Source organism: Crocodylus porosus, unplaced genomic scaffold, assembly GCF_001723895.1.
Source record: "Crocodylus porosus isolate Cpor-Errol unplaced genomic scaffold, CroPor_comp1, whole genome shotgun sequence".
Lineage (NCBI taxonomy): Eukaryota > Metazoa > Chordata > Crocodylia > Crocodylidae > Crocodylus > Crocodylus porosus.
In genome coordinates, this window is record NW_017728931.1 from 80,284,880 (window position 1) to 80,311,227 (window position 26,348).

The following is a 26,348-nucleotide window of genomic DNA, read 5'->3' on the forward strand; positions in this document are numbered from 1 at the left end:
ACCCCCCCATACCCAACACACACACACACACACACACGCCTTTTGACATCCCCCCCGGGAGATTCACCTACCTACATGTCACACAACCCCACACATGGATACCCCCTCCCCAACCCCCCCTTGGCACACACCTTCACTCATCCCCCCAGGCACATACACTTTCACCCCCCCCAGACACATCCCCTTGATACACCATTGCCCCCTCCCACCTGGGGGGCAGTCCCTCCCACAGGTCAGCATCCATCATTTTTGGTCTTTGGCAAGAAAAAAAGCAGGTACCCAAAATCATTTTTTCATCCATTCGCACCTGTGCCCCCTTACCTGTCACAAACCTCTAAATCCCTCCCTGAACAAACACCCTTCTTCAGGCAAACAGAGAGGCTACAGATTCTCCCTCTGCCTGAAGAAGGGTTTTTGTACCTGAAAGTTTGCAAAGAACAATTTTTCCAACTATTTTGTTTGTCTAATAAAAGATATCACATTTACCCCAAGAAATGGCTGCAACATTCCAGCTGCTTCATTCTCCAGTCCTCAAAAGTGCTTGTGCTGTAAGGATTTATACACCATGAAATTGAGTAAATTAAGTCGAGGTTTGAAGTCCAATTTTTAGTTCTTGAAATTCAACCTTGACTTATACACCGTATCACCCTGCGAGTGGTGCTGAGTCCACTCGCAGCAGACAGGGCCTGCTGGTGTGGCCCCATTCCCCGTAAGCCCAGCGGTGCTTGCAGGGGACAGGGATAGGGATGGGGCGGGGTCCGGGCTTGGTGCTTGGCTGGGGATATGCCACTTGCAGCAGACAGGCTTGGTGCTCGGCTGGCGCAGGCCCATCCGGTGACTGGCCCCAGGCCTGCAAGGGACGGTGGCCCTGTCTGCTGCGAGTGGCACTGCTGAGTGTGGAGTCCAGTGCTCAACAGTGCCTCGTGGATGGGGCTGGGAATTGGTACTTGGTTGGTGCAGCCCAGGCAGCACCGCTCACAGGGGGTGGAGCCGCAACAGCCAAGCGTGGAGTCCAGCCCTGACTTATACATCACGCTTATGAAAATCCTCGCTTTTCAAATCAGAAAGCTGGGGAGGGGTCAACCCATATACCATTAAATACAATAGGTCTGCAGAACTTATTACTAGTAGCAAGGAAGGAATGAAGAGAAGCTAGGGTTTGACTTGGATCTGGGAAATTTGCACTTAAACTGAACTTACAAAGACACTAAGTTCTTATACACAACCTGATGGCTCATGTTTAGCTCTCAGAACTTACTCAAAAGTCCTCACTTTCTGATCCCAGCCTTTGTTAGGCTCCGTACTATTCCCAGCCCTTGAAAGCAGGGTGGATTTTTTTTTTGTTATTCTGTGCCCACTATAGAGAAAGCAATGACAGAGTAGTATTGCCCGATGCTTATTAATACAGCTTCTTCATATACATATAGTCTGTGTAAAACAATTAGAGTTTCCTCTTCTATTGCTGGACCAGAAATTTCTAAGCATGGACTACCTAAATTAAAAATCCTCATGCAAAATGCCCCTAGGCTCTTCATATTCTTTCAGAGATGACAAGAAATACAGCTTCAGGTCTCAGTTGAAATAAGAACTAAAACAGATTTGAACACGCACAAGTGAGTTTTGTTTTGTTTTTTAAAGGAAATAGCCATCAGTCATCCCTGTTTATGCATTCTCAAATTTGCATAATATAGACAGACTACTCTTCCTTCCAGTTGGAGATCACACAACCCTGAAGCAGTTATGTTACTACTTACAAGCAGCAGCAGCACACACACATTTTTAACAACCTTGAAAGCAGTAGGTAGCCTTTCTTTTTGAGAAGTCTTAGTAACTTCAAACTATTTTTTGCTCATCATTTAATGCCCCTTCTTTCCGACTGTTGTCTTCTGTGCTCTCCAAGAACTTTTTTTTGCAGCCTCATTTCCTTCTCCACTGCATTCCTAGACATTCTTCTTCGGTTCCAAATCACAAGCAGTTCCTGTGGAAACTGCCTGGTTACACAGGTACTGGGGTTTGCTCACACGGAGCCACTTGCACATAGGATAGAAAAAACCCACTAAGATTTGTGCCTGTCAGCAATTTTATTGGAAAAAGACATACTAGAAAATGCTGAATGGCCAATGTTATCCATGCAGCTTAAATCAGCATTTTTCCAATACAAAAATTCAAATCTCACTTATTTTATTTTACAAATGTCAAGACATTACAGTCCCCTAAACCTGATAAATATATTTACTTTTTCAAACAGAATATGATGTCCAAACTTCCTGTGCAGAAGTTCTGTCAACATATTCTACAGCTATGACTGAATTTCATATCCCAGAGGATCAAGACCCTGGTCCAAGAGCATTACAGAAGATTCCCTTAGCTTCTGTAGTAGCTTCTTGAGTTCTTCCTTAGAAAACACCTATGAATAAAAATATGAAGACATGAGGTTATATTTTCTTTTGTATATGAGAATACATTTGAAAGTAAACAATGGATTAGCATGCCTAAAATAAGTTGAACAGGTTGAATCTAAGTGTTGAGACTTAGACTTAGATACAACAAAAATTAGAATAAAAAAGCCTAGTAATCGTCAATCAGCCCAGAAGAGTGGCAGTACTCCAGCTCCAAAGTTGCTCACAAATCTCAAAACTGCTTAACATTTCTACTAGAAAGATAAGCAGGGAAACATTTAATAGTAACAAAGATGGTGACTGGAATTCAGACCCCCTTGTAGAAATAGAGAGATCACGATTCTTAGAGTAGTTGGTTTACCTGCAAACCCTGCCTCACAGTCCATTGTTAAAATGCAATTCCCTCCCTTCCCCCTGCTATTTTGCAGCCAGAAGGATTAAAACCAAGAATGCTTCTGTATCTTTGGAAGCACTGGTAGGCCATGTCCAGACAAATATGGACGTTTGTTTCCCTGGGGACAAGGAGCAGCAGCAGCATACCTTGTGCCTGGGGAAGTCCCACACTCTGGAGTGCAGCAGGTTACCTTGGGTGGGGTAGGGGAGGCTGGGGCCAGCAACTGTTCTGGTCCAGCAGTCTTACATGCGGTCCTGGGGGCCTTGGTGAGCTGCAGCCAATGCTCCTGCAGCTGGGAGCATGACTTTGGCTGGCCAGGCTAAGGTTTTGGGCGGCATGGCTTTTTTAGACCCTACGATCTCCCAGAATCAAAAACCCCCAAACCTGTGCTGCAAGGTAGCAGTGCAGGGAATGCCTGCATGTTCAGTGTGTGGTACCGCAAATGGGTCTGTGGTACCACATACCGCACGCACATCCACGTTAGCCTGAATGTGGCCATATAGTGCATGAGGCTTGGTTGCTAGTAGTGAAATGCAACAGCAGAACAATGAATCTTTATCTTATGATTTGGGAGGAAAATAAACACATGCACAAACATAGCACTATTTAGAGGAAATATTCAGATAACCAAATTTCTCAGGCCTACCTCTTACAGGCCTTAATGACTTTTAAAGAACACACAGCAAAAGGCCAAAGTTAATCCTTTATACCAGTGGTTATCAATCTTTTTAGTTTGAAAGCACCACCCTCAGAAAATGCCAGCTCTTAGCTTTCACTTGTTTTTCAAATATGGAGAGCAATTTTTCTGCTGTAAAGACCTCAAAAATACCCCAATATCAGAATAGTTTTGACACTACGGATTCCTATTTAAAATGTCTGAGGTTATCTTGTGAATCACATGTAGATGTTTGCATGTTTAACAGTGGTAATACTATGTGGTACCCTTAAAGGGTCTCAAGGCATCCCCACGGTGCTGCAACGCCATGGCTGAAAATCACTGATGGGGAAGTCCTTTACTATTGCAACTAACAGGATAAAACAAGAAAGATTCCAGATTATACTAATCATAACTTTGTATCTTCTTTTATTAACAGCTATTTTCTAAGCAACTGTATGCTTCTTTAAATTAGTTTTAAAAGTAAAATCAAGAAGCTCTAACTCACCATGTACAGTTTATGCCGCTCTGAAGCAACAGTATCAGCTAGCCTCAGACATTCCTGATATTGCCCAGTACTGTGTAGAACTGTATGAAGTAAAAAGCACATCATGGGCAGGCACAGCTTTCTCAGCAAAATCATCTGATGTGTTCGTTCAGGATCATCTTTAGCATCCTTTTACCAGGAAAAGATGCATTAGTTTGAAATACATTTCCTTTACGCAGTTTTACAACAAAGATGGCCAATCTGCAGCATGTGTGGCACAAGCAGCCTGTGCATGTGTGGCAGATCAGGGAGGGAGCAGGCAGCACAGCTTCAGATATGGCAGGGAGCAGGAAGCAAAGCAGAAGATTGAGCAGGCAGCATAGGACAGGGAGCAAAAAACAGAGCAGCAGATTGGGCAGGGAAGAGGATTGGAGTAGCACTTGGACAGGGTATGGGGCTTGTTTTGTGGCACACCTGCCAAAAAGACTGCTTTACACCCCCACCCCTACCCCCACAAAGCAACAGTGTCAGAATCAAGACATTGGAACAGACAGACTACAGGTCTGATGGGTATGGCAACTGCTCATATTCCAAACTATGGAAAAAAATCCATTCAAGCTAGTAAAGCCACGAGAGCAAATTATATAAGCAAACAGACAAGAGAAACAGAAATTTGAGAATGCCAAAAGATTCTTATTATTGAGTAAAGACAGCAATTTAAGATCTGTTCCAGGGTACAAGAATCTGTTTACCTCTCTAACATCAACCATCCATCCTCCATCAACAAACAGCAAGACATTATACATTTTTTCTTTTACATCAGCTGTTAGTGCATCCAAGAGACCTTTCCAAATTCCATAATCCATCTGGAGAAGAAACATTACAGTAAATAGCGTATGTATATATTGCTGAAAAGAACAACATCCAAAGCCTACACAACATCTTATGTACAGAGGCTAACGTGCAGTTCTAATTCTAAATAAAAAACTTAAGTTTTTAGCTGTTGGCCTGCAATGCCAGCTGCCAACAGGCATTTGCATACATGCTTAATAGTCTGTTTAAAGAGAGTAAAAACAGATGGTTCAGGAGTAAATGCAACCCTTCACAGAAAGCGATAATATTTTGACAACTTATTCTGCCATATTCTCTAGAACAAATTGCATGCTTCAATTCAACTGCATGCTGTACATTTCATACTTTCCGATATATGCAGTGGGGACTTTTGGTGAGAAAAAACAGCAACAATCTTATGGGAAGGGTGTGATAAATGTAGTAGGTCCTTCCACAAAACAGTACTGCCCTTTATTCTCCATGGAAGAGTTAATGGCAAAACGTTGCAATGAAGTTTTACATTAAAAAAAAAAAAAAAACAATCAGTTTTAGTAATCTACTATTATGCTATGAAGTCCTGCAAGTAAAGTTGCAACAGAATACAAATAGAAAACACAAACCTTATAAAGAAAGCGGTCTTATGCTTTTTGGAATTTTTCATTCACTGTTAGAGTTCACAGTGAGTCAAATCAGTCATGCCAATTAGTCGATTTCTACTGTATTCTAGTCAAACCAGAACCGTTCCTTTAAACAGGAACATGCAACACTCATGTCTGATAATTTATTACAACGTATTTTATCAACAGAAGAACTGTATTTTAGTAGATCTTAATAAACAAGATCTACATACCTCATATTTTTTCTCTTTATGTTCATGAGCTACTTTCTCAGTGAAGCTTGCTTGTGGCAGCAGTGTAGGTTTCTGTGGAGCTGAGTTCATATGTTTAAACCATTCATTGAAGGTTTCATGGGCTTCCTAATTTGCATTGCAAAAAAGAAGAGTTTGCCATTAAAGATTACTACTCGGACATTTTGAATTGATCCATGGATCACTCTGTTATATCTTTTCAGTCTTGTTCTCATTAAAAGCTACTTAAAAAGTTTTTTTTTCATGAAGTCATCAAACAGAAAAATTAACATCACTTGCTTCTCTAAATGTACAGAATCAACATTTGGTATATACTACATTACAAGCTTCTCAATCCTTTAAAACGGAGGTCAAACTCATCAGGCACAGAGGGCTGGACGAGCAGCACAGGGCTGGTCTGCAATCTAGATGAGTGCTAGGGGGCCGCCAGGCAGTATCATGAGCCAGGTAATAGGGCTCCATGGGTGAGGTCCAGCCTGTGGGTCATCTCTGACACCTACCCTCTCCTTTAAAATCCCCCCCAAAAGTGCACCCAACACAATGTTGCTCAAATACATGCAACTTCTTTGGAATCATAGGAACATGTTTACTCCTTTGGCAAAGTCAAGTACTCATCATTCAGTGCATTTGAGTCTTACCAGGTATGCTCTAATACATAAATGTTCTCTTATAGCATTATCATCTTCAGGTGGAAGAGGACTATCCATTCCTTGTTCCTCCCACTGATTATATATTTCTGCTATGGAGTCATGTGGAATCTTCACAAACACGTCTTTTGCTGCTTCGTGTTTTTTGGATGCTGTGAGAACAGAGTCTTAGTGTCAGCACTTTTATTTTACAAAATTTGTTAATGCTGTCAATTAAGCATGATGCAAATTCTCTATAATTTCAAGACTGCAAATCCTCTATAATTTCACCACCTTGTTTCTGTTCCTTAATAAGATAGGTAGGGATGTATCCAAAGTCCAATGCTCTTAGATAACCATTACTGCTCTTACAAGACTATGAATAGTATGTTTAAATCTACTAAAATCAACAAAATCTATAATATTATCTTACCCAAGAACTTCCGCATTATAGCATTGCTTTGCTTAAGTGCTTCAGCCCTCTGTGCAGGATCAAACACCAGCCAGTCAATTACATCTATCTTCAAGCGATCCTCCTATAAGAAGCCAATATACTTATTAGACATAAACAGGATTTCTTCAAGGATCAGCCAGTGTTGAATCTACTAAGTCAAAAATATGTATATAAACAGTGTTCTTCCTAGAAGTCTTCAGGCAACATTATGAGATACTTATGGTAGTTTACTTTAAACACAATTTTTGTATCAACTGTCTAAAAAAAGAGGAACTGTCCAGTAGCCCAGATCTATTCAAATCCATTCCAAGCATCTCTCTCTCTCCCCCACCTACAGGGCAAACTGCTGATCTTCCCTTAAAAGTCCTAGCAGAATTCGTTTGAATTGTTAGTAGTTGCATCTACACATGCATTAATGTGCTTTTCCTAACGCACATTAAACATGTGCGCTTTTGGTACTGTGCATTAGGGCAGCCAAATACATTTATTTAGTGCCTCACATTGAAGGTGCTAAATTTAAAGTGATTCTTAATGCACAGTAGCTTATTTTACTGTGCATTAGCATGATTGCACCTTTTTTACGTAACGCTTTAATGCACAGTAACATAGGCTACTATGGATTAAAGCGCATGTGTAGATGTACCCACTGAAGAAAACAAGTTATCAAGACTCCTCCTTCAGCTCCACTCAGTCAATTGTTTCCTGAATAGTAATTTGAGAAATGCCCATAGTCAATTACAATATGCCTTTATTATGTCACTGTTATTGTCTGATCAGAGGCATAACAGTTCAATGGTGTTGACAAAGAACCCACAGCAGAAGGCAAGTTTTCAATTTCTTCATTTGATTGAGAATTAGAATTGGGCACATGTGCGAGCGTGTGCATGCATACATAGAATTATTCAGGCAGAACAAGCTTGCTGTTTTAGCACGAAAATTGGTAAACTATTTTAATAACAGCTGTCATTCTCCCTCCCAGCAGACCTTCTTTCACATTTTTGCCACAGATGAGCCACTGATTTTATCTTCCCTTCCTGTTACTCAAACACGTACTGCAGCCACGAAGATTCAAGAAATATGCAAAAAATCGAAATCGAAACCCAAACCCTGTTCTTGTTCCCCAGGTATGCATCTCACATTCACTCACTCAGAAAATACTGCTCTAAGCTTCAGTTAAAAAACAGAAACACTGGGGACACTGCATGCCCTGAGACTCGTGTTCAGTTGTTACATGGGAGAACATTTGTTTTACTGACTTTGCGGACATTTACCTCTGTTGTGCCACTATCTAGTGCAAGGTCATGGTGAGTGAACTCGCCAGCATCTTTCTTGCGAATGTTTTCAACAACTGTTTTTGTTATGGTTGCAACATCCAAACCTACATTTAAAGACAAAATTATATAAGCAATATTTAACTATCAATTTAGATTGCCAGCAAGAAGAATTTTATTGGGAGTTTATTGGTCCTTTTACTTTGGTACTAAACATTCTTAATTGTTTGTTTTTATGTTCAGAGTTTCAGGCTGAGCCATATGTTTCTGGAATGGGTAATTTATCGTTGCCTTTCAGAAAGAGGGGACTGGAGTTTAAGAAAAAATAAAAACATTGGGAAGGGGAAGGATTAAAAAAAAAGCAAGTTTGACATATCCTTTTCAGTCTCTGCAAAAGGGGAGGCATAGACATTTCTTAAGAATTAACTATTCCCATAACCTTGGATTAAAGGGGCAAAAACTGGTTTAACAGGAGTTGGATGAGGGGGACCCCAGAGCCATGCACTTTTGTAGATTCTCCCCAAATGTGAGAGCCAAGTTGTCTCCTACTTGTATAGTTTGTCTTGCAAAAAACAAAAGAAGGCAGGATTTGTCATATATAACAAGAACTTTGGAACCCAGGTTATATGAGTAGGAGTTGAACTAACTGAGAAAGTACAGCAGTGGAGATATTGGTTTGAGAATGGTACTAGGTGTCTCCCAAGGAAGGAGTCAAGCAGATCATTTTACTTTTCTTTCTTTTTTTTTTTTTAATTTTGTGGGTAAGAACAGAAAGGAAAGATTGTAAATTACTCTGACATTACAGTAGATATTTTGAAGGATCATTAAAGCAGCACAGAAGAAAGCTTTACACCGAATAATACCTGAAGTAGTATATGGGCCTGTCATGAGTCTTTCCTACATAATCTTTAGTTTAGGGAAAGACAAGAATTGGGAAAAGCCTTGGGCCCTTTAGTATGTCTGCTATTAACTTAGCAGTTCTTTCTGTCTGGCTTGGAAGTGATTACATGTTCAAATATTGTGCTGAGTTTAGAAAGAAAAGTCCAACCTCAAGAAAAAAGTACAAAGACAATGTTATCCTCTCAAACCAGAAATCATTCTGAAAGGCTTAATTTTTTCCAAACATCACCACCAATCTAAATGTAAGAGACACTGAGAAAGGATACATCCATCAAGGAGGAATTCGTCCCACATTTGTATGGCTGGGACCGGTGGTACCAAATTAACATCACTGAAAGATGACATAGCTGACAAATAATGGAAGGTAAGCACTTAATTAGCTAGCTTCAGCTGGTCTCACCTGCTTCCTTTGCTAGTTCAAGACAGTGATGGCGTTGCTCAGTTTCCATGACATCTTCTAAGAATACAGCATACTGAGCAACAGCGAGCTCCTGAGGCAAACGGCTGACATAGAAGGCTATCAGATCCGTGTGCTTCTCAGCCATCATTTGCTGAAGAATAAAACCCAGCAGCATGTACACAGGTAATGAATGTATACTTCTGTACAAATTCTATATTTCCTGTGGGTATTTTTAATACATACAACTGAACACAAATAACAGCTATCAGACAACATGGAACACAAATTTCTGAGGTTCCCCGACTCCCCGCTCTTATTTTGGCATTCCTACTACAAAGTCTGGCAGGTGTGGCTGAGGACCTGGATATCTATTAGGAGATTATAATTAATATTTTCCTGAAGGCTCATGCATTTTTTTTTTTTTTTTTTTACAACTTTAAAGCTTATTTTCTTCCTCAGCCATTAATCATAAGCCAAGCAGGACAAGATACTTTTGAAAGCTTACCTGAATGTAAGTCTTTAAGACTTCAACAGAAACTTCTTCCTGAATGGGAAAGAAGAATTTTAATTTTGAATAAAATAATGCTATGAAATCAACTAAACTTCTCTTCGTGCAATTTTATAGCTTACTGCATACCGAAGATTACATACATAAGAGCTATACGCATATAAAGCTAACTGCATACCATGTCTTCAGTAATCTACTCCTTGTAGCAAGCTACAACAGAAAATGCATTCCTGTGATGTGCTCTTCTGAGGCTGACAGACCCAAAAGATAGGTCTACATAGCACAAGGTAGTGCAGGGGTGTCACTTGCCTTATGCCCTGGGCTGGCTCTGGACTGGAACATGTGGTGGTAGCAGCTCTGGCCCTGGACAGGAGCATGCTTCGGCTCTGTACCAGAGCACATGGTGGAGGCTTCTGTCCATGTGTGCCCCATGCCATAGCTCCAGCCACACATGCTCCAGTTGAGCTCTGGCTCCCACACAGGGCACATTACAGAGGCTGATGGACAGAAAGGGAGGGCTGTGGCAAAGTGGCCAGAGGGCAACCAAGGCTGTGTAAGCCATTACTCATCCTTCTTGCCACTGATTGCCATTCTGCAGTAGGCCACTCCTACCAGCCCCACCCGTAGTCTGGTGGCCGGTATGGAATGGCTCTATGGACTGGATCTGGCCCACAGGCCACACGTTTGACATCCTTGCTGTAGAGAAAGCCAAGCTGGTTCTCCATGCAGCAGCTCCCAAATTAGAAGCAAAGCAAGCATTTGTCTGGTACTGCATTTGAGCCAATTGCTCTGCTGAAAAGAGGTTTCAAAATTCTCTGGATTTTACTGCTTATAGTTTCTGGTTTATTAGAAATATATAACCATTAGCTGTCCCCAAAATACTAATGGAAGAACATACATATCTTTTCCTCGTGCATTCTCTCTAAGTTACCATGTTCTTTTGATTACATGAGACAGAAAGATGCAGAAAGGTCAAGTTGCTACTGGCTGAAGAATATTCTGAGCATCGCTAGCTATTTTACAGAGAATTTCTGCATTCCTATGTTATAGAATGATTGAAGTAGAGCATCTCTCCACATCAGCTGGATAACCTGTCATATTTTACTCACAGGAACAGTTTCAGACTGTAGAGAATGCAATTAACCGAGACTACCTTAGCTTAGAAGAATGGAGCAATCCTTATTATGAGGAATTGCCAGTTTAATGTAATGATGATATAGTATCAAATACACTGGTTCTGTACAAGCACAACTGCTTACATGGCAGCAGAGCAGGTGGTGAGAATGATACCACCTCACGTGGTTTTCAATCTTGTATTGCTTTGAACTACTAGATGTGCTTAGAGATCTGTGTCTAACTACTGGCAACTGGCTATATTTTGTGGCTTCTTATGGCCACCCGATATTCCAAGAAATTCCAAGACCATAACCATGGGGAACTGTTACTGCCTACCCTATATAGGCAAAAAGTGTCAACTGTCTATCAAAAGGTGGTGACCGGTTTTGTTCATGGGCATCAGGCTTATTAGCTCAGATGATAACCTCACTATCCTTCATCTACCTTAAATATAATGAAATGGCAAAGGAACAAGCCCCAGAAAAACATGGATTTGATAGATCTTCTACATCTCCAGTCTGGTTCCAGACTTGGGATAAGTGATATTTACTATCTATGACAGGTATTCTTCTGCTGATAGACTAAATAAAACTGATTATGAGATATTAACAGCTTTGAATTCTACTGAGGTTGACATCTCCAGCACTGCAAATCCCAAGAATTACAAGTCATGAGATAAGATCTGCAAAGCCATGAGATAAAAACAGGGTTTTTTGCCTCTATTTTGACCTGTTTGGGGTACTCAGGTCATGTCTGAGCTTTCCTTTAGAATCATGAAGAATGGACATTTTTTTTTTTTTTTAAATGAAACCTAATATTCTCCCCGACCACATGAATGAAAAAGGGGATGCCTTAAGAAAAACAACATAATGGTACTTTGCAAGACCGCCTCTTTGAGAAGTCTACTGAGAAATGATGGCCATTTAACTAAATTCACTCTGTTCCTCCTCAGAAATCCTAAAGTGTAGTAATCAAGGTACAGGGTACAGATTCTGGTTATCAGAATCTAATTTAAGAAACTCGAGCTGCATGTTAGCATCAAAATCCAAATGCCTATAGCATTCCAGCATGGGCATTATCCAACACTTAATCTCACTCAGTAGAATCAAAGTCTGAAAGCACACTTTGTATGTACAAGCTTTTACCCTCACCAGCTGTTAGAATCAGGTCTGCGCACACATACTCTGCACAACACTCTGCACAACTAGGTTGCTATGCAATGGTCAGCAACTACTAAGCATGAGTGTGGCCACTGCGTCCAACAGTAAGCAAGAGTGGAAAGGCTTTAGCCTCTCCAAAAGAGGAACTTTATTGAAAGAGTCACAAGCAGCTGGGAAAAAACAAAGGGAAGTGGCAGTTAAACTTAGCATCTCAATCAACTCTCAACAGAATTTTAAAGCTAAAAGGTAAGCTTGAATCCACTGGTATTGGGAACCTCTATGACCACCATAATACGCAAGGGAATAGGGGGAAAAGACATTGAGACAGAAATAGCACTGCTGCTTGGGTACGCACACACACACCAACCTAATCAATGCATTAATCAAAGTTTACTTTGCTCCTCACTCTGCCACTGCTCAACAGAATCACTGCTTATTAGCATCAAAAGGGCTCTGCCAAATGCGATTCTAATAAGTAGTGGATGCTGTAGTCACCCTCTTAACTGTGCATAATCGTCTTCTTACCCCCTTCTGCTAAATGTAGTATGTTGGTACCTAGTTCTATGTTCCTTTACCTCCATCTCTTTTTTAATCAAATTTAGATTCTACAGTTTCACTACTTTCTTGGTGCCTGGCTGAGAAAGAGATCCATCTATAGACAAAGTTTTGAAGAAAATCCTGACAAATTATTAAAGTGTCAACTGTAGATATTGGAAAACAACTAGAGGGAAGGGCTAGGATAGGATCTGCATCAGGTAAGCTCTAATCATCTTACCAAAATAGTTTGCAACTATCAGCTTCTATTGAACTCATACCCACCAGATTTTTTAGGTAGGAGAAATGGTTTATAGTGCTTTTCATTATCTGGAATTGGTCATGAAGCTGAAGCTACACATTTCAAGGCAGTCTTTGTCTCTGAGAAGCAAGTTGGGTATGCTATGGGTGTGTGGGAGTGTGGGTAAGCTTGAAGAACACCTGACAGCTTCAGCTGGTGCATATGTGGAGCTGCACATCTTAACTGGAGGACCTTAAAAGCAAATCAACACCAGGTACAATTTCAGGTGCTGGTTATGATCCTTAAAAGCTTGAATTCTACAACATCTGGTTATCCATAAGACCTTGTCTTCCCTCATATCTATATTAGCCAAAATGCTCTTGACATCAATTCTTAAATCGAGAGACCGGCAAAAGTCTCTCTCTCAGTAACAGGCTATGTTAGATTCTCCTTACACACGGATCTGAGAAGCACTGCAGGATACATTCAATTTTATTCTGTGTTTGTTTGTCCTTTCAATTTTATTTTGATGCTGAATTTGGATTATAGCATTGACAACTGGTCTATTTAGGTATATCACTATTTGGCAGCCTATTTGTAATTTCGCCGTCATTTCTGTATAGCTTCTGCTATGAACTTTTAGATTATAAAGCACATATTTTCAGTGAAGGTCCCCACTGTACTAGACAGAATACAGTTAAAATTATCTTACCTTTGTCTGAAGCCCCAGAGTGTGGAAAAATAGAATGAGATGTGTCATGAACCGAAGGAGGTGCCCCGGGAGAACACTTCTGTCTTTGGAAAGCCACTTGTTAAATTCGTCCATCAAACCTATAGCCACCAAGTACACAGTTATATTACCATTAGGAAAAGGGAGGCAAAGAAATATTTCAAAACAACATATATGCTCAATTAATAAAACATACATGTGGGAGCCAGAACACACCATCAAAAGTGTATCAATTTGTAAAAATTTATGCGGTTCCCATGAAGTCTAGTACTCATTCTGAAAAGTGCTAATATAAAAGTATCATGTACAAGTTCAAATTGGTTTAATATAATTTTTTATTAAACTAATCTTTTTCCTACAAGTATTCAGATTTGAACACCTTCTTTACTAAATTAAAATTTTATAAATATTTGCTTCTAGAACTGGCAGGGCCAGTGTAACTCGGAGAAGCACAGCTAAAATTCTGACAGAAGACGCTTTCTTGATCGCTTCATATCAGCCAGAAAAAAATCAATTTAAGTTTCAGATTGAGTATGCATAGCTGGCAATAGTAAAACATGTTCACTTATGGAAAACTTCCATTAAGATCCTAAGTACTGCAATGAATTAACTTAAAAAAAAAAAAATCACTTGGGGGGGGGGGGAAACTTACCATCTACATCTCCCAAAATAATGAATTTCTGAATCACATGATAGTGTTCTTGATTCTCCTCTAGAACTCTCTGAAAAACAGATCAAATTTTCAGTAAAAAAAACCCCAACTGATGCATGATGAAATATCACCTTTTACATGCAAAAAAGTAGGTCCCTCTCTGAAACAGGTGTATCTGGATAAGAGGATACTGTGAAAAAACCCTGAGACGGTACACCTGAAGTACAGCCTGGTACTATGGAGTCATGTTATAAGAAGAGAACTGGTGAACTGAAAGGAAAAAAAAAAAGCAAAAAGGAACAGGTTGATAAGCTAAGGCGTCAGTGCCTGGAGGATGAAGGGTGTTTGTGAAGTGTGTTTTTCAGAGACAAGAATAAATATGAGGCTGCAGAAAATAGTGAGACACACCTAAGAGGATGATAGAATAGATATGGGCACTTAAAGAAGACTGTGTGCGCCTTAAGGGGATTTAGGAGGCATTCCATCACAGACAGGAATACAGATGCAACTGTAAATATATCTCAACAAAATTCATCATTGTCAGAGTTCCACAAGGTAGAAGGGATGGCAACTATACACTTAGTTAAATAACATATATCTGCATGTTCTTCTTCAAACCATTAAGATGAACTCTATCTATAAACACAGTGCTCGTATAGTCCAGCAAATATTAATAGGGAAATTCTATGCAAGCAAAAAGGCATCTGATACATATAGTTTAAATTGATATCCTGCACATTAATAGTACAGCAGGTACCCAAAGTGAATAAAATCTTATATAGCTCCGAGATGTATACTATGCACGTTATATAAAAGCTTAAACATCTTAATGGTACATTTAACTTAATCATAGGTGAAAATTTTACCTGTTATAGCAAACAAGATTAGAAAAAGTTCTATTTTTATAATTTGCCCATTCTGTATATTTGATGGGGCTTCATAATCAGCTTCACTGTTTCTTTAGTATAACCAGTCACTCTGGCATGGGGACAGAGCCAAGTGTGCCTCATTTTTTAAATCTGATAGGTTTTCAGTTTGCTCATTTCCCTTTCACTGTCAAAGGTACTAAAAATGTGAAGGAAGAGGAAATTTCTATCTTAATTCCTTTATATTCAAGAAAATACCTGCTGGAGACTGGAAAACCATGTTAAAATTCTATAATATGAAATTAAAGTCTGACTGACTTTTTAAAAGTCTAACTTTACTTTTGATTTCTTCAGTCTCAGCGTATTATTTGTAGGATCATTCTCTTAACAACCAGATTAAAAGTAGTTGCCCAAACAAACAATATCAATAAAAAGGCACAATACATATTTACCGTTTTGTCTGCAGCCTGAAGTTCTTCAAAAACCTTTTCTAATGTCCAGCTTCAACAAGGAAGAATGCAAGAAAAGCAACAGTTAGTCTGAATAATAATTCTAGGTCACAGAGGACTTTTATTGAGGTTAAAATATACAATGCTACTGAAAACCTACTTTGTCTCTAAATACTCTCTGGGGAGTTCTTCCATCTCTTCTGTGCTCATTACTGATGTACGGATTTCCTGTTCTACAAGAGTGTCCACCATAACCCTGAAATATGCCCAGACTGTATCTTCCCAGGTGTCACAAACTGGAAGCAGCTTTATGTTTCAAACAGACAAACAAAGACAAGAAAAAGACCAACAACATTAACAAATCTGAAAAAATACCAGAATGTGATCATAAAAATATGAGAGGCACAAGAATTTCTTAGGATGATAACTTTTATTGGACCAACTGCATAGTTGGGATAGAGTGAGCCAAGCTTTCAAAGGCAAGACATTCTTCTTCAGATCTCCTGATAAAAAAGAAAGTCTTGCCTTCAAAAACTTGGCTCACTCTATCCCAACTATGCAGCTGATCCAGTAAAACAGGTGTCAGACATCTGCCTGCAGCCTTGATAGGGGACCTTCTCGCAGCAGCAGGCACGTGCCTGGTTGAGACCTGCAGTGCTGGAGCCCCGGCAGTACCACAGCTTGTTCTCAGTGGCAGCCAAGCACCCGCAATGCCAGTCTTCTTCCCATGGTGCTACTGAGGCTCCAGCACTCCTGCTCTCACCCAGGTGCTTGGCAGCCAACCCAGTAAAAGTCATGCCACTGGAGCCCCAGCACTGCAAGAAGACACCTGGCATTTCAGCTTGTTTTCATGGTTGCAGCCAATTACCCAGGTGAAATCAGTGGCATCATGGCTTATTCCTGTGGCTGCAGTCAATCATCCAGGCAAGAACAGCAGCGCTGGAGCCCCAGCACCACAGGACGAAGTCCAGCACTACAGCTTGTCCAACAGGGGCAGCCAAGTGCCCAGGCAGTGACAGCAAGCACTTCATGCACTGGATCCGTCATGGGCAGGGGTCCAGAGACAAGATCTGGCCCTTGGGATTAGCCCTATGCCACTGATCAGGGCCCGTGGACCAATCATGTATAATGCATTCAGCCTATGGGGCCAAATCAGTTTGGCATCTCTGCAGTAAAAGATATCACCCTAAGAAATCCTTGTCATTTGCATAATTCCTAGACTAGCATGGCTACACAATATAACTCTAACACTACTATCATACAAATGGCCATTTGAGATCAGATGTATGGTCTATTTAGTTGAGTGCCCTGTTTTAAACAGCAGTCTGAGGCTTCAGTGAAAGGTGCAAGAAAACCTGCAGTAGTATAACCTTGCTAGTTAGAAAGTTTTTTTAATTATTATGATGTGCTGAAGCATACCTTAAGCTTATAGTTTATATACTTTAGCTTTTCTTTGTTTACCTTGATATTGTAGCTCTAGAAATTCTTGCTCCACTAAAATAAGATTCCCAAAGGAGCAAGGCCACCATGTGAGACTGAAAAAAAAATCAGTGAGATTTGTATTGTAGTGCACTTAAAACTCCCTTGAAATTCCCAGGCCTTTTGTCCAACTCTTCTCTGAATCCTGGCAAGTTCCTGGCATCACTGAATGTGTGTGGCAAGGAGTTCAAAAGGTTAACTTTAGGTTTCATTATGGAATCTTCTATACCTTCAATCATTCCTCCTGGCATTTTCTGAATCCCCCTCCTATGATAGTTTTTCATGATGCAACAACCAGAACCAAACATTATATCCAAAGTAGAAGCATACTACCAAATCATACAATGACAAACTAATAGTCTGTTCCTTTCCTTGTGCATCCCAGCACCACTTCATTTTATTTTTCTTACTGCTACACATCAGAGGTTCACATGGAGAAATCTACAGCAATGCTCATGTCCTTTAGTTACTAGTTAATGCAGTACTTAGAAAAGCCTACTCCTATATCTGGATGCCTCCACCTACCTATTCTGCCACTGAGGTTTGAATGACTACATAAAGAAAAAGTAGGCAGAGCTTGCTCATACTGCAAGATAAAGGTGCAGAAGAAATCAAACACATCTGAACTGTCCCCAAGAAAAAAGAGATTAATTTAAGATGTTAAAGTAGTCATACGAAAAACTGAAAAAAGGTAAAGTCTGGCTCAATATCATGAATACCTTACAAAAGTAAGGTGAGGTTGCTGAAGTCTCTTGAGGTTGTGAGAACCTAGTTATTTGAAATTTAAGATTAGACTAGACAAACCAATGACAGTATTTTGTGTGTCAAGCAGAGATGGATTAGCTCAGCGGTTCTCAACTTTTTGAACCTCATGTCCCACCAACCATTTTGTTAAAAAACCCTGGTCCCACCATGATAAAAACAAAACCCCCACAACATTTCACTGTTCAAGATAGCTGTTGATTCATCTATTTGAAGTGCAAACAACTTTGATTTTTTCCAATCAGGCAATGAGTTGAACTCCCATCTACTCAACCTTCGCATCCCACCAGTGGGATGCGTTCCACTGGTTGAGAAACACTGGACTAGATAACCTAGTAGGGCTCTCCCCTCCCCAATCTGAAACATTCATGATTAGAGAGAAAGTAGTTTAATACCGTCAAAGAATTCTGAAATACAGGCTAACCAAAATGGCAAAAGTAGAATTGGTTTTACTGGCCAGATTTATACACGTATTTTTCTTAACTGATTAATCAAATATGATAAAGATGTCCACCACAATGGTAGGTTTAGTGTTTCTTTTTTGGTTACTAAGCTTTTAGAAATGGAAGATATTATACATGGAATTATTCGATTTTAAACAGCTGCCAGTCAGCGATGAGAAAAAACAATGTATTTCCAATAAATATTACTTATATGAAGCACCACATACCTGTTTGAGGTTCCCACTGAGTGCTGCATAGATTGCTCTCTCATATCTATTAAACTGATCCTACAGTAAATAATAAAAACAAAAAAAACCCCAGAAATTTAGGAAGCTTGAGAATTTTTTTAATTTGATGTCAGAATCAATTGACATTTTAGTAGGTACTATTCCACAAACAACTTATTTAATAGTTTCCACAATAACTGAACTGTAGTGACAGATGAACCTCCATGATGAATGGATCAAGAGTCCACTTACTGTAGAACCATTTTCTGCCAGCTGCCAATTGGATCATTTCAACAAAAGGCACATAGCCAACAATATACCCAGCCAAGAGATACTACAATGAGGTGGGAAAATGTGATTTTTCCTGAACTCATTGCATGAGCTTATACAAACCAGACTGAAGGACAGTTCCTGTTATTTTATCCTACTCATATCTGCATGTTTACTCTCCTTAATCCATTTGCTGCAATAACTGGTTTCAGTTCCACATATTCATTAGGCCACATAAATATACTCAAGGAACCCTTTTAGTAATACTGAAAACAAATCTCTATGAGAAGCAAGTGCACAAAGCAGAGACTTAACTATACAGAAGCTGATAGAAATATCAGTTCAATTAAAGTAAAGAAGTTTTCCATTTACAGTATCAAACAATTCAATACCATCTTACATCTTCTGCCATTCGCCAACAACTTATTTTCCAAATGCATCTGTATGGATTCCCTTCCACTGGTTCCAGCTCTGTTCCTACAAAGAAAATAATTTAAAGGCAGTTGGTATTTAAAATGGTATTAATTACTAACCGAAGTTGCATATTGCTGCTATTATGAGCTCAATTTCAACTCTGCTGGGGCTTCCCCAAAAACATCTGATCCTTCTGAAGCTGAAGGAGACATCGGGCTCCAAAAGTAATTTCCTGGGAAATTTGGTATATTTCTGTTTTAAAATGATAGCATTTGAAAGTTTAGCCACAGGTTAGTCAATCATTGAAAAGATTTAACTTTTTTTTTGGCTCTCAGTCTCTACATTGACTAGAAGCTCCATATTTATTTTGTTAACCTTATTGAGATGTAGCCAAAGGCAAGGGCACAGAGTATGGGATATTGACTCAAAGATGCAGCAGGGCAGGAGGGTGAGTAGTTAAAGGGAGCTGTGTTCTCTCATTTTGGAATTCAGGCATAGAAAGGGAGAGACTGGACTAGACAAGAGGCAATGTACAGAGGGGTAAGACGCTGGTGGGACACAGATGAGAAACAACGGAATAAAAGAGACCCAGATACAGAGGATTCGTTTTGAAATGTTCTGAACAAGGTAAAAAGGGGCTTAGTGACTATACACAGGGTGTATGCAAAGAAAAGGGGAAAGGGGAAATCCATTTCACCCATGTGGCTGAAGGTATCATCTTTTTCTGCATTTCCTACTCCCCTAAGTGGGAAGAGAAAGTATCAACTACAAAGATACAGAAGACTCTCCCTCAATACACATAGCTCTCGAGCATTTTTTTTTAAGAAACAAAGGCACTTTAAGTTGGCAAAGAAAGGCTTGTGCCTCCTTGAGACCAACCTAATGTTTTATGTTTATGTTCACCTGATGTGCATACCTCCTTTTATGTTGGGATCATGATGCAATTTCCATCCTTCAAGCGTTGCAGCTCTCCAGGCCTGACCACATCGTTTGCACAGGCGTTGTGCCTGAAAAACAACAGACTCTCTCAGCAAGTCTTCCAGATGGTGAAAATGCTTGTATCTAAGTAGTACTAGAGCCTGCTGGTTGCACAAAAACATTCTTATTTGCTAACTTATGCTTATGTTTCAAAAACTCTAAACTCAGACTAAGTTTTTGAGAAATGAAAAATATTTACACAATAAATAAAAGTATTACTAATTTTTAACAAGATTAGAGTTTTGCAAAGATATAGGATGACGATTTTTTTCATTTAGTCCAACTCTTGGTAGATGGACTGATATAAAAAACTGTTGTTTTATTTCCCAATGAATATTTTAAATATTTTTAAGTCAGAAAATGCAAAAATGTTACTTCTCATTTTACAAAGACACCTTTCCCAGCTTAATCTGTTATTGTACATCTTTTAATTATAATTTGTTTTAGGTTAAATCTTTTATAGTTTGTGAAATCATACCCCTTGTTGCATACACCTAAGACTTGCAGATGAATGCCAGAAGTCCACAGGTGCCTTTAAAAATCCCATTTTGTGCTGACAAAATGCATCAGGCTATTCACTGGCACAGTTTGTGTTATTTAAGAACTATATTTCTCCCAGGCTGGTTTTAGTGTCTTGTCTAGCAACATGAAACAGCAAGAATTAAAGTGTTAGGGAGAAAAATAGGCTTATTAGCAGTAAGCAGATCTCTGTGAAGTAAACAGGCAGTGCTCAAGAAAGATTAATATGTAATGACGTTAGTAAAATAACTAAGTAATTTCATGACTGACAGAGAACAACCAAAATAGTAGGGCAGACTTAAATTGTGGTTGTAATTTTTTAAAAATCAAACTTGACTCTTTTCAAATAGGAAAATCTTCAATAAATTGACTTTTTGAAGAAGGGACTTAGAAAATGAGCATGTAGTTGATGCTGCAACTGGGAACCTTTTCTCCAGAGACAGAGGACTGATCCTGCAAGAATACTGCTGGGTTAAAGGCACTGGCAGCACATGCATGCACTATGCCTACCTCACCTCAACAATGTTATACTTCCTTTCAGATCTGTAGGCAGTGAATTTATACCACAAATACTGTAAGTTAGCAAAAGAACCAGAACTATATTTAGCTACAGGATTAATGGAAAAGAAAACCAATCTGCTGGTGAAAACAAAGATTCTTAATTTTCTAGTCATGCCTATCCACAGGTACTTTCAGAGAGATTTTACTTCTGAAGTCCCTGTCAAGCTGTAAATTCAAAGGAAACAGAACACCACCCCCACCCGCCAAAAAACAAAAGTAGAATACAATAAGTGGAGTACAATACAATAATTGAAAGCAATTAATAAGCTTTACACATCATCCTAACAGGGTGAAACCTTAAGTTTTACTGTCAGATGATCAGGTGCTGTTTCCCTAGTTTGAAATTAGAGTTACATGTAAGAAAGTATTAATTGTTAATATCTAAACAACAATCATAATAGTAATATATCAATGGAGGAAAAAGTGCATTTGTAATGAAGGTACTTTTAGAAATCTGAGAAGAACTGATTTTATATTCCAAGTTTGCGTTGTTCTAACATATGATAACAGACATGCACATGACAATGTAGTACTCACAAGATATCCAACCTGTAAGTTCCATTCATGCATTATGCAGCATTCCACCATCAGCCCAAAACTACCACAGTAACAAGTCCGATAATTAGCATGTTAGCTTAACAGCATCAAAAACTGAAGTTCAGCTTATTTACTATAACCATCCTCAACTCATAAAGTTACATCAGTATAGCTAAAGTCTTAATTAAACCTGTGTAAACCTCTAGATGCAGAAAATTTGTATAATTTTAAGCCTGGCTTATAGCAGTTTAGCTGACAACTATAGTTATGTAAGAGCTGAACTGCTATAAGCCAAGTTTAAACTGTATGGATATGCAGGCACAGAGCTCTGCATTAGTTTCAACAAAATCAGGGCACCTATACGTGATCACCAGGCTCCAGCAGCCTCCTGCATCTTATATATCAGCATCCCTGTGTTTAAAAATGGAGGCACTGAATGAGCTTTAGTTCAAGTTCTCCCGCTACCATTTTTAAATGCAAAGATGCTGATAACAGGTAACACAATGGCACTTAAATTAGAGCGGCTCTCTGAGCCACTCTAATTAAAGCACCACCCCTCCTCCCTGCCAAGCACATGTAAAAGTGCCCTTAGTTTGTAAAATGTTGATACAAACTCTAAACCATGCACACTACAAGTGCCTCTTACCTCATCTGTCATTCCTGCTCTGATAAGAGTGAAAAGGTACTTGAGTAACCTTGCATCATCTTCCCGATCCAAGTCATCAAGTGGCATTTTCTGTCTTATGGGAGCATCTGGATCCTGCAAGGGAAAACAATAATCAGTGAAACCTTTGTTCTACACACTGCAGATATTTGTCTCTGTCAACGCATAAAGATTATAAGTGACAGTAAACCAGTCCATAATCACTTTTCCCTGTTCAGGCAACAGTCTGACAAGCTGCATAAAACTTGGCATGCTATCCTCTCTTCCCTCTTCCTCAAACATTTTCTCTCCTACTCACCTGTCAGCAGCCCAAGGCTGCTTACTCACCTGCTTACTAATTTCAACCTCTATACCCATAACTCCTTTATCCTCAGGCTCTTTTCACCTATATTATTCCCCCGTCCCTCAGCCTTCCTTATCACTTACATTTCTAACCATCAAAACATCTGTCCCTTCTTTTCTAGGAATTCACAGAAGTTTGTTTGCATTGCACAGACTTCTCTCTTTCTTGTGAATAATGCATTTAAGTTACATGTCTTTTGCACAGTTATTAGCATCTTATACTCCCTTCTACAAAACAGCTAATGACACACTTAATCACAGTCTTTTCTTGAGTAGCCCCTCCAACCATGATTTCCTTCAATTAAGAAAGTATATCACTGTTCCTAAACTCACAAATCAGTAGTGTGAGTGCTTGTTTAAGGGCGTTTATTTGGGCATCTCTAATATTTTGGGGAATTAAAAAAAAAAGTGCTGGAAAGTATTTCTACAAAAAGGGAGAAGGTTGAAAGGGAAAGAAAATCCATGCATCTAAATAACATAGGATTAGAAGGGACTCATGGATCATCAAGCTGAGTCTTCTGTTATCGAACCAATCCAGGTCTTAAAATCCCCCTGAAAAATTGATCAAGTTACATCTCAAAAAATCGTTTGGTTTCTTACTTTCACTACTCCTATGAGAAGGCTGTTCCAGAACCTCATTTTCTCCAACTGTTAGAACCTTTGTTTTAATTTCCAGTAACTTAATTCATAGCTGGTTGATACCTATTTGGTCTTGTGCCAAAGTTGTCCTTTAGTTTAAACCCTTGGTCCCTGGTGTATTTACACATTTAAATAATAAATATCCTCTCCTTGCTAGGCTAAATATGCCTAGCTCTTTGCAGTTTGCTAAAACAGGACCGATATTTCTCAAATCATTCTATGGTGGTATAACAGCAATTTCAGGCTGTGATTGTCCAGAAATTATGCAAGAGGTAAGCATTTCCTCAGGCAATATCTTTACTGGACCAAGTATGTAGTCTGAAAGTGATCAGAAAACTCACCACACTACAGCCTATGCTCAACAAAGATCAGAAATGAGAGAAATATTCCTAGCCCTTCTGCTCTTGGCTTTCAAACAGCTCCCTAACCTTGCTCAACTCATCAGCAGAAGCAAACTCTCCACTGCCTAACAGACATCAAGTGGAACACAGCCTTGCCTTGCCAAGAAATGCTTAACTTGTGACGCTTACTCTGCCTGACCAAGGGTAATTGTACCCAAAAGGCCGCAAAGAAGAATTTTTCTAACTATCTGAGTTGGTCTAATAAAAGATGTATAATCATCTACCCAAAGAACGTTGTCTAACCTGTCAGCACAATCTCCACTACCACTACTATCAACACGCCCCCGCAGCCCCATAACAAAACCATCAATATCCATGGTTCCTACCCATGCTTTTTTCAAAATGCAATAAAGCTGATCCAATGTACCAAGTGCACAACAACTATGTGGGTAAAACAACAAAGCAACTACACAGTAGAATGTGTTCTATGAACTCTCATAGAAAAAACAGGAAGGACAGAGACCCACCCCGCCTCCACCCCATTAGGAGTACAATTCTCACAAAACAAACACTCCCACTCTGATCTCACTACCTCATGCTCAAGGGAAATCTACTAAACACCTTTAAAAGGCAAACTTGGGGACAAACATTCATAAGCTGCCCAGACACCAAGAACAGAACAACGCCACATCAGGGTGGATTTGATTTAAATCGAATAGATTAAAATCATGATTCAAATCACAATTAACATGTCTGGGCAGAAAGCCTTGATTTAACCATTGGTTTCTACAAAAAGTGCATTCTTGCTGTTTGATGTCCTTTATTCATTTAACTTCTTGAAACCTCACACTTTTAGAGAGAGGCAAGGGCTTGACTCTGTGTACACAAACTTTCAGAGACAAGAGGGCTGATGGGTGGGTAATCAGCAGGGATCTGGGTTTTCCATGTCCCATGGAAAAACAGAGAAAACCACAGATGCCTTCCTTTTTACCGTGGAGAAAAATGTGGATTTTCCCTTTTAGCAGAGAAATCTGTAGATTCATAGCTTTTGCAAAGAGCTCTTGCAGACTGCTACAGTTCCAGCCTGCAAGAGCTGATTGCAGAAAGGGCAGAAAGCCTCCAACCTTGCCTGGAGGGGGAAGGAGAGGGGGAAGGGCATGGCCTGAGCCTCTGAGTCATCCAAGGCTCAGCTCAGGCTCACCCTTCACCCCTGGAGCCCAGAGGTAAGTGGGGCAGGGCTGGGGGTGGGGGAAGGTAGCTGGGGGCTAAGGGGGCATGCTGGGTGCCACTGGCTCCAGGCAGAACACAACAGCACTTCCCTACCCTCCATCTCAGTCTGGGGGTGAGGGAGGGGTGCCCCTCTGTGGGTTGCGCACACACTGGCTGGCCAGGGGGGTTCGCACACTGTGGCTGCCACTGCATCACTATGCCCCGTGCTGCCTTCCTGTAGCCGACTGCATGGCTTTTCGGGCAGGCGGCATGGGGTGTGACAGTGGTGGCTGCCACATGTGGGCTACACACACCACCCGGCCAGCGGGGAGAGAAGGGGTAGCTTGCATGTGGCGGCTGCCACCGCACCACTGCTGCTGCCCCTCGTGCCTGGGGGACCGGGGGTGGGGTGGGAGGCGGGGGGCCTCGCACCTGGCAGATGCCTCTGCACAAGCATGGCTCCATAGGCAAGCTGAAGTGGTGGCAGTCCCCTGTGTGCAAGCCCCCCCCAGCCAGCATGCAGCCACCACCCTGCACCGCTGTGGAGCTGTGCGGCCAGTTGCGGCACAGAAGTAGCAGTGCAGTGGTGGCTGCCACATGTGAGCCTGAGCCTCCCCCCAGCAGTCTGCCAGCCAGGCAACATGTGTGTTGCCCACACGCTGTTGCTGCCACTGCCACTGCCACGCCCCACGCTGCTTGCCCGCAAAGCCATGTGGCCATGTAGCATGGGGTGTAGCAGTAGAGTTGGGGTGGTGGCCACCATGTGCAAACCCTTACTTCCTGATTTGGCTCCCCCAACACCTTCCCTTTCCCCTGCCCTGCCCCCAACACACACCTGCTGCTGGGGTGGGTGTCAGTATCTGTGCGTATGTGTCTGTGCCTCTGTGTGGGGCTGGGGGGCTGTTGTGGGGGAGAGAGGAGGTTAAGGGGCATCAGGAGGGCTGAGGAGGCTGGTGGGGGGGGAGTGAGGGGCACCAGCAGCACTGGTAGGGTGGGGTGGGGGGGGGCTTTAATTTTAATCACGAATTTGCGGTTTTTAAATCAGAGAATTTGCAATTTTTTAAATCAAAGAAAACCAGGATCCCTGGTAATCAGGTCTGTTATCTCTCATCTCCATATACTTTTGTTAACAGGAATGTTATCTCTGGAGACAAATCCAGTCTGAGAACTGAAACACAGCATGACAGAGATGTTTAATGAGATCTTCTAGTCTGAGCACTGAGTCCTATAGGGTAGAGTGGTTACATGAATATATCATTTCCAATAGTACATGATTAGCAGTTATAATCCCTATTCCACGATGATATCTTTGAGCTTTAACATATTTAAATTAAAATCATCTTTATATAGGTGTTTTTTTAAAAAGCATCTTAACAAAAAAACCCAAAACACAATTAAATAAAAAAACTGATTTAAATAAAA

The 26,348-nt window shown here is 40.4% G+C and overlaps 1 protein-coding gene across 4 annotated transcripts in view; it reads right to left on the reverse strand.

Annotated features, from left to right (window-relative positions):
• Positions 1–2,062: 2,062 nt before the first annotated feature.
• NUP107 (nucleoporin 107) overlaps positions 2,063–26,348 on the reverse strand; it is a 39,434-nt gene continuing 15,148 nt past the window's right edge. For all 4 annotated transcript variants that reach the window (XM_019543250.1, XM_019543249.1, XM_019543248.1 and 1 more), the window contains 17 exons: positions 22,378–22,491; positions 20,053–20,143; positions 19,123–19,199; positions 18,453–18,512; positions 15,702–15,847; positions 15,545–15,593; positions 14,227–14,296; positions 13,557–13,675; positions 9,791–9,829; positions 9,286–9,436; positions 7,986–8,092; positions 6,694–6,796; positions 6,273–6,433; positions 5,617–5,742; positions 4,688–4,801; positions 3,957–4,124; positions 2,063–2,407 (listed from right to left, as the gene is read on the reverse strand). In XM_019543250.1, the coding sequence (XP_019398795.1) occupies positions 2,300–2,407; positions 3,957–4,124; positions 4,688–4,801; positions 5,617–5,742; positions 6,273–6,433; positions 6,694–6,796; positions 7,986–8,092; positions 9,286–9,436; positions 9,791–9,829; positions 13,557–13,675; positions 14,227–14,296; positions 15,545–15,593; positions 15,702–15,847; positions 18,453–18,512; positions 19,123–19,199; positions 20,053–20,143; positions 22,378–22,491 (1,803 nt within the window). In that variant the 3' untranslated portion in view covers positions 2,063–2,299. The remainder of the gene's footprint in view (positions 2,408–3,956; positions 4,125–4,687; positions 4,802–5,616; positions 5,743–6,272; positions 6,434–6,693; positions 6,797–7,985; positions 8,093–9,285; positions 9,437–9,790; positions 9,830–13,556; positions 13,676–14,226; positions 14,297–15,544; positions 15,594–15,701; positions 15,848–18,452; positions 18,513–19,122; positions 19,200–20,052; positions 20,144–22,377; positions 22,492–26,348) is intronic.